At 32.1% G+C, this 9611-nt stretch overlaps 1 protein-coding gene across 1 annotated transcript in view; it reads right to left on the reverse strand.

Moving 5' to 3' along the window:
• Positions 1-7980, reverse strand: part of LOC140441244 (mannosyl-oligosaccharide alpha-1,2-mannosidase IA-like) — a 396800-nt gene extending 388820 nt beyond the window's left edge. Inside the window, exon 1 of the mRNA XM_072531839.1 lies at positions 7304-7980. Within this exon, the coding sequence (XP_072387940.1) occupies positions 7304-7876 (573 nt within the window). The 5' untranslated portion in view covers positions 7877-7980. The remainder of the gene's footprint in view (positions 1-7303) is intronic.
• Positions 7981-9611: the final 1631 nt, after the last annotated feature.

A 9611-nucleotide genomic window follows, 5' to 3' on the forward strand; every position in this document is an offset into this window, starting at 1 on the left:
AGAAAGAAGAATTACAAAATAAAACGGACAATGATGATAAATGTTTAGTTTTAAGTAGTAATAGGAATAGGATTAGAAATGTAAATGATAAGTATGCCATTAGAAATATGACTTGTGATAGGAATATGGGTATTAGGCTTACTAACAGTAGTGATAATATTATAGTTAGGGGGAATATCAAAAATGGGAATAGCATTAGTAATGAAGGTAGGGAAAAATTAAATATTAGCATTAGAAATAAAAACGGTAATAAAATAAATAACGGATATAATGTTAATAAAAAAACCAGGGAGCATGAAATCAACGTTAACGCCAATAATGGAGAAGAAGAATACAGTAAGTAATAAGGAAATACATCTTAACAAGACAAATCATATAGGAATAGCGACATGGAATGTGACATCTCTGACCGGCAAGGAAATAGAAGCTACGGAAGAAATGGAAAAAATGAACGTACAAATAATGGGAATAAGCGAGACAAAAAAGATAGGGAAAGGACACATCAATATCAATGAGAAATATAGTCTATATTATTCCGGAGTACCACAGGGCCACAGAGCAAAAGAAGGAGTCGGTATAATAGTTAATAAAAGAATAGAATCAAGAATAACAAACTACGAAGCAGTGTCATCTAGAATAATCACAGCCCAAATAGAACTAAAAGACAAGATAGGAATAATACAAATATACGGACCAACAGAAGGTAATGAAGAAGAGATAATGATAGAATTCTACAACGAACTCCAAAACGCATTAGACAAATTAAGAGAGACAAGAGAAAAAATAATAATCTTAGGCGATTGGAATTCAAGAGTAGGTAAGGATATTAACAGGGGATTAGGATGCATTGGACAATATGGGGAAGAAACATTAAATAGAAATGGAATTAAAATGCTGGAATTCTGCCAAACCAATGACCTGATAATAGGAAACACATTCAGTGAGCAAACCATTAACGACAAATATACATTTGTGGCTGAAGAGAGAAATGCGAAAAGCTTAATCGACTATATAGTCTATACGAGAAACCTAGAACAAAATATAAAAAACATCTTAACGGAAAAGGAACCTGAACTGTCTACACAACACAGGATGGTCACTGCAAAACTGGAGGATGAAAAAATGGAGGAAGTGGAAAGAAAAGGGTACAAGAAAGTAAATGTAAACAAACTAAAGATAAAAAGTGTGCGAGAATTTTACACGGAGGAAACTAACAAAAGACTGAGACAAATAGAGCGCCAAAAAGAAACATGGACAATGGAAGAATTAATGAATTAATGGAACAAAGAAGAATGAATACATACAGTGAAGTATTAAAGACAACAGCAACTGAAGTGTGTGGAATCAAAAAATCTAATAAACAGTTAAAAAGGACAAGGTGGTGGAATAAAGAAGTGAAGACAGAAATAAAAAAGAAGAAAATAGCATGGAAAAAATACCTCGAAACGGGATTAGAAGAAGATAAAGAAAAATACTATAGGCAGAGACGACTGGCAAAAAAGACAGTCACACAAGCAAAAACAAAAACATGGAAAGAATTTGGAGAAGAACTTCAGGAAGAATATATAACAAATAATAGAAACTTTTGGACGACAATACGACACATACGGCAGGGAAAACGAAAGGAAATAAACGCAGTAAGAGATACTTCAAACCAAATACAAATAAGCCCAGAACAAATTGTTAGGGTATGGAAAGAATATTATGAGAAAAAATTTGATACCGAAGTGATAAAGGAAGACAATATAATCAATGAAGGCGAAGAAAACACAGAGCCAGAGCAAATAAATAGAGAAGAAGTAATAGACGGATTATCAAATATAAAAATAGGCAAGGCAGGTGGAGATGATGAAATTGAACCGGAAATGGTAAAATACATGGGAGAAGAAGGAATAAACTGGCTATGGAAAATATATAAAGAGGCGTGGGAAAAACAAACAATCCCTAAAGACTGGCAGAACAATATCATCGTACCAATATACAAAAAAGGAGAACATGTAAACTGCGACAACTATAGGGCAATATGTCTGTCATCTGTGTGCTTTAAAATATATACGAAAATAATAGAGAAGAGACTGAGACAAGAAGTAGAAATGGTATTGGGAGAAGAACAAATGGCATTTAGACCGGGAAGACAGACAAATGACAACATATATATCATTAGAAACCTAATTGAAAGAAGCATAGATACGGGAAAAAAACTAGTATTAGCATTCATAGACCTAAGAGCAGCATTTGACACGATAGAAAGACATATTATAGGGAAATGCTTGAGGAAAATTAACGTACCTAATGCATTGATAAAAATTATAGAAAGTACTTACAAAGAGGTAAAAGGAAGGGTACAAATAACAGGGGAAAGATCGGAAGCATTTAATTGGAAGAGAGGTATTAAACAAGGAGATAGTCTGAGCCCTTTGCTATTCATAATAGTAATGAACGAATTGATAAGAAACACTAGAGTCAGAACTAATCAACTACAGACAATAATAGGTTACCGCAGATTACAACCGGTAACAATAGAGTCCTTAATGTATGCAGACGACATAGTACTAATAGCAGATTCCGAGAATAAAATGCAGAAACTAATGGATATATGGGTAGAACAAATAGAAGAACTTAAAATGGAGATAAACGAGGAAAAAAGTAAGATAATGATAATCAGCGGCAAAGGAGATAAGGAAGATAATCAAATAAAGATAAAATGTAAAAACTCAGAATTGGAAATAGTAACAACTTACGAATACCTGGGAAGTATAATAACTAATGATGGAAAAATAGACTGGGAAATAACAAATAGAGCAAAGATCAAACAAGTTATATTATGCGTTAGCCCCAATAATGGGAAAAAGAGAACTTGCACGAGAAACAAGAATAAAAATATATAACACAATAGTGATACCGACTGTGCTCTATGCAAGTGAAAACTGGACAATTCTGGAAAAACATAAGAGCAGGATAAACGCAATGGAGATGAGACATCTAAGAAAGATAGTTGGAAAGACAAAATGGGATAGATTAGGCAACGAGACTATTAGGAGAATGGCCAACCAGGAACCGATAATGAACAAAATAGCAAAGAGACAAATGAACTGGTATGGGCATCTGATGAGGATGCAATCCAATAGAATAACAAGAAAAATTTATGAAGCAAAAAACATCGGAAAAAGAAAAAGAGGCAGACCAAGAAAAAAATGGATACAGCAAGTAGTAGAGGCGGGAAAACTTAAACAAAAATCACTCGAGGAATTGAAAATAATGGCAGGAAACAGAAAAGAATGGAAGAGGTGGGTAAATGGAAATTAAAATAGCTAGCCCAAATCCGACACCCTCATTAGGGTAAAAGGAAGGGGAGAAAGAAAGAAAGAAAGAAAGAAAAATCTGTGTGGATGAATTCAGACATGTTTCAAGAGAGATTTAATCTAGGGTTTGTTTCAAACAGTTATAGTGTTAGATAATGCTCCAACACATCCCCATGACTGCAAGGTAGATAATATGAAATTATTTTGCTTCCTTCTAATGTGACGAGCTTAGTACAACCGATGAACCCAAGAGTGATTGAAAGCTTAGCTTGTTTCTAAAATTCTACAACATTCAGATAGTGGAGACAAAGGTCTTTTAAAATCATTAAAAAGATCAATATCAAGAACGTTATTCACGAAGAAATGCACTCTTCGATATTTGTTAAATCTGTGAGGGAGAAAACTTTAGCGAGAAGTTGAGAATCTAGTTGTGATCTCAAATATTGCAAGGACTGAAGACTGAAGAAGATGAAAACAAATCAATTTTACAAGATCTTCAAAAGTTATTGGGTGATCACCTTGAAAATGAATTTTTGAATGATGATGAAGTTGTAGATTTAGCAACCAAAGGATTAGCAAAAAATGGGGAGAGTAGTGACAGTGAAGGTGAGAAAACAGTTTGTCATGAAGAAGGAAGTCAAAAATGCAATGGAAATTGAATACATTGAACTGCAACATTATTCACCAGCATTAGAAGTTGTGATGATGAAAAAATGGAGGGAAATCGCATTTAGAAATTTACTGAAGTTCAAAGGTCGAAGACTTTTCCAAAAAAGAATTATAAAATAATTCAAATCATGAATGTGTTGCTTGTGTGAGTCCATTTCAAATAGGTAAAAGAAATAAATTAGACTTACTCAAGTAAGTACTGAGTAAGTCTAATTTATTTCTTTTATAAAATAATTATATAAATATATTTGTGTGTGTAGTAGTGTGACATAATGTAAAAAATACTTCTCCATTTTTTATACATATACATACATAAGGAATGTAATAATACTTTCTACAATAATGTATTATTAATGTCAGAAATATTTCAACCAAAAATAAATACATATGCACATATTCACATAATGAACAAGTTATTAGTATGTTATATACATATTGTGAGTACATGTCAGATTAATTACTCAAAATGTCAATCAGCCAAGTATATAGTGCTGAGGTGACCAGTTAAGAGAAATTGTACTGTAATACACTAGCAGTAAAAGTGGAACAGTGATTACAAATATGTATCCCTTCAGAGAGCTGTGAGATCTTGTCATTGTGGCTATTGTTGCTCATGGTCTCTAATTCCCTAGCTTCGAGTGGGTAAAAATGGTTCAGGAACAAACAAAAAAACAGTCTCAAACAGTAGTTTGAGTGAAGTATGAAATGGTAAAAGTAGTCAGCAAAACCACGATGAAGCTCAGCAAAAAACCACGATGAAAAGGACCCAGTGATTCAGCATGAGTGGGCAGAGAGGAAAATGTTTAAGTACCAGTTGAAACAAGACCTGGACCCAAAGAGGCTAAATAGCAAGCATTAATTAATAGGGCCTGGACCCTAATTAAGCATATAGGCTAATAGCAAGCTCTCGAATAGGTCTTGATTTTCATCGAGACCTATTCGAGAGCCACAAGCATAGTTATAGGGTATACACAAAAGATCTTTCAGGTCATAGTGTGAATCCAAACAACACCTTCATCTAGAATTTATAATCTACAAACAAATGCACATGGTCCAAACAAGGCAATGTACCTGAACAGTCTACAGAAAACTATAACAAAACCAATTATTATCTTTTAAAGACTTGCAATAGACAGCACCATATAATTCAGCTCAGAATCAATAGCAAAGATTAGAATTTGAGAAAATATTTGGGTTAGTAATTTCGCCAGGAGGAAAAGTTATCTACCAGAATATTAAGAATGGAGGCCAATTTATGGCAAGTGATGGTTGGCTTAATCGATAGAAGAAGCAACACAGAATTCATTTCAAACATGTACTTAAGTGGAGAAAAATGTCTGCTCATACTTCTGGTGCAACAGAATTCAAGACCAAATTTGGTGAAATGGTTAAAACAGAGGAATTACATCCTTAAAAAGTTTATAAATAAGTATAGAAAAGTTATTTTCCCAGACATTTAAATATAATTTAAGGTATACTCCATTCGCTTAGCTCGGGCATATTTTGACAGATTCATTGTCGGAAACCTACAACACAACAATTCCTACTTCTCAGTATTAATAGCTCAAGTATCCTACTATTGCAGACTTCTCTCTTAAAAAAAAAAAGAATTATTCTAAATAGTGAAAGTGTATACAAAACCCATCAAATTTTGGGTAGTATATATTTAAAAAATATATTTTAGTTGATATAATTTAACATAACTATTTATTACATGGTGCAGATAAATAAATATTGATTGTCGGTAATTCGCAAAGTTCTATTTTATTTACTATTTAGTTTGCTTACTATTGATATTGGCTATGAGTATGTGTGCTTGGTTGTATAGTAAGTGCTTGGTTGTATAGTAATTTACAGCCACTTTTAGGCTGTCAAAAAGTAACTAACTTCGCAAAAAAAAAATAATTACTAAATTCACTAGAAAGTTCAGACTGGGAATAACGAACCGAGTATACCAAATGAGCAAGAATGGTTTTGGAAGACAACCTAAAAATAATTATTATTATTAAGAATGTGAATATTAAAAGTATGCACAATTATGGATGAAACATCCAACAATTATGGAAAATATCACCCAACGTTTTACAGACCTGCTACTATAAAAAAAAGGAAAGTTATTTACCATATATTGGTAAATAATCTGGTAAAATAAATTGAATTGTGTCTAGTCTACAATAGTCAGAGCAGAGTTAAGTATTAATATACAGTATTTTACAATATTTTTAAAATAAGCTGAAACAAAGCGAAAATAATACACAATAAAGAAACAGGACAGAAAATATATTATGATGAAAAAGAATATAGGAAAATGGAAAACATTTCAAAATTCCCCATCTAATAGTCCCACTAGAGTAAAAATAAAAAACATTTTTTTAACTAATTTGTGAAAATATTTTATGTGGCTTGCAGGAGCATATTGAGATTTATTTTCATCTGAACAGCAGAAAGCAGATAATGATGGGACTGGAAAGCTGAAGTAGGTGTCAGTAACTGCTACCTAACTATGGATTTACAACAAACTATACCTAAAGTTAAACACTTTTTTGTAGTTTTATCTGAGATAGGTATGTGTGTGTGGCTTGATATTATTGGATTTGGGAGATAGCCCATTGGCCACATTTCCTGTTTTAACTAAAGATAAAATTTTTACAATTTATGTATTCCTTTTACTATATCTGTACATTTGTTATAATTGTTCTACTCATACCTATTAATTTATTATTACTGATTTTTTTCTTTGAGAATTTAGTTTGTTTTTTACTTTTAAATCTGTATATTTCTGTGTTTTTCTTTAATTCTGTTTATTTTTGTGTTTTTTTCTATTTTTTTTATACACAACACAGAGACACTTAATGCACTCAAGAGTTATCTAACATAGTAAGGAGATGGTTCTGAAGGTATTTCCTTGTTGCATTTTACTTTTTAATTAAAAAATTTGAAATTGGAAATACTTTATTTGGGGTTTTGACTTAGCACTTGGTTATAATTTTCAAAGCACAAAACATATTAATGAACTAGTGAAAAGTAACATTTCTATTATTTGTGGTTCTTTGTTATGGAACTAAACAAAAATATTTTGAGTCCAATATTATGTGTTATTTTGGTAAAGGACACATTAAAACATTAAATATTTTAAAGAAATTCTGACAAAATGGAATTAACACAGGTATGAAAAAAAAGGACATTGAAGAATATTCATGTAAAGAGAGTACTTTAATTCTGAAATGCACAGTCAACTTAAAGTGCTAAAATATAGTCATTACAAAAGGTTGTACAGATTGATTTAAAGGTATAAGATCTCTTCAAATTTAAAAGATAATATATGAACTCACCTCTTTAACTTTCTCCCTTCGAAATCTAGCTTCCTGCTCCTCATCTTCACCTCCCTCTAACAATGGATAGTGGTTACTATGAGCTGCAGGGACTGTTTTCTGAAGCTGATCTCCAAAACCTTCCACCACCTTTATTTCACTGATTTGTTTAGCAGTAGAAGAAGTTTTAAGTCTATCTATATCTGGCCTTTCAAGAACTTTTAGATCACCATCCTGTTCAATTTTGGCCTTAAGTTTAGCCCTATCACCTATGACATGAGGATCTTCCTTAATGTCATCTTCATGTCTAAGGAGTTTAGGGGCTTCTCCTATGTTCTCCAAAGGAGGTGGAGGTATCAATAGATCAGGTCCAGCTCTCTTAATTTGATCATACACTTTGTATACACTTTCAGCTGTACCACCAGTCCTAAATTCAGGTAGGAAGAAGAAGGTACCAAAACATACAAAACCGAATGTAATAAACACTAAAAATACAACATATTTTTCCCTTGGACGAAAAGAACGTCTTGAAAAGGGCACTGGAACACCGGGCGCGAATCTTTGATATGTAGGTAAAATTCCGGAAGCCGTCATCGTCTTTGTTTACACGTATTTTTTTATCGCAAAAATGATTTTGGCTAACATTGGCAAAGATGCGCCATTTACTGGTGCACTGACAGCTGCTCGCAGATTTCTACTTGAGAGTCAGGAGCACAGGTGAAATTATAAACACATTCTTAAAATTTGACATTTCCTCATACTACCTGTGACCTCTAGGAAGCATATTTCAAATGTCATGGATGAGATGGTACATTCATTTATAGTGAACTAGCAATAATTTTTATTGCATTGAGCTATTTACAAATAGATGGCGCAAATGCAGATTACTAAATTTTATTTTAAATAATAGAACGAATTTTAAAAATAAAGACCATATCTAAAAATATAAATGATATGACAAAAATAAAAAAAATATGTTAGTACTGGAGATAATTTCAACTAAAACTAATAGTTTATTATATGAAGCATTGAACGATTTTTAAATAGCAGATTTTTAAATCACACCATAGCAAAAACGTCTAATGATCGAAAGTGAAAGATTAAATGAAATAAAAACAACTGAGCAGCATGAAAAGAAGAAATAGTGTTAAAAACCATACGGTAGGTACATGAGAATCATTATATTGTAAACCTTGGAGAAAAATATTTTATGTGGGATAGATCGCAAATAATTATATTAAACAATATTGGTGGAATTATATGCTGTAGCAAATGTTTATCTGATCGCTGTATAAGAAGACATAAGAAGACCTGCAGCATCAATTTTATAAATTGTCTATTGTATTACGACTCTGTATCCGAACTACTCTTAAATAATACTTCTTCTTTTCGCCTGGGATCAAAGTCTTTTGAAAATGATACTTTCGAGGATTTTCCTGAGATCCATAAGAGGTAAGTGGATCGGTAATCATCCGATCTTCTTTCAGCCCTCTGTGACTTCAATACAGGAGTATTGCATTAATGTATACCTAGGGAAATATAATTTTTTTATTATCTTTTTAACATATTGTTACGTAAAAATATGAGTCATATTTAAAAACCTGTAAACATGTTTATTTATTCGAGTATTTTCTAGGTCATGAATACCTGACACACGATGTTATAAAAACAAAGTTCGAGGCGAGTCGATGGGAAATCCAGTTTGCCCTTACCGTTTTCGCCGTCCAGTCTACTCAAGAAGGTTTTAGACTTTTCGAGATAACGGCGATTTATGTATATAAATAAAACATTTTTATATGGAGGAACAGTTAATATCTGAAGACCCGCGGCCGCGATTTTAATTGTTACGTTCGCCTAAAATAAATTATGTATTAATAAAATTAGTGGTTAATAAACTTATATAAATTATCGTGCTTTTTAATAAACTAGAATAAGAACAATATAATAAATTAATAAAGACATTATAAATTAAATAAAGACAGCGCAGTTAAATAAATTTCATTACAATATACAGTCATTTCACCGAAAATAAATAATTTATATGATTGATTTGGGTATAGTAAAAGTCCACTTTCATCTTGTGTATATCCGTGACGAATGTTGGCGATCACCATGCTTTGCAAAAATTGCTTTACTATTCCCAACTATGTATAATATTGATACGAATGGTTTTGAAGAAGATAATATTCACTTGTACAACTATTTTCCACCATCAAAAACACATTAGTGGATTTAGAACAATTTGCCTTGACTGATAGTGGCATGCCGACAGAAAGTGGAGAATTAACAGTCAATGATTGTATTAAAGAAATGCAAGAAGTAAATAAAA

Source organism: Diabrotica undecimpunctata, chromosome 5, assembly GCF_040954645.1.
Source record: "Diabrotica undecimpunctata isolate CICGRU chromosome 5, icDiaUnde3, whole genome shotgun sequence".
NCBI lineage: Eukaryota > Metazoa > Arthropoda > Insecta > Coleoptera > Chrysomelidae > Diabrotica > Diabrotica undecimpunctata.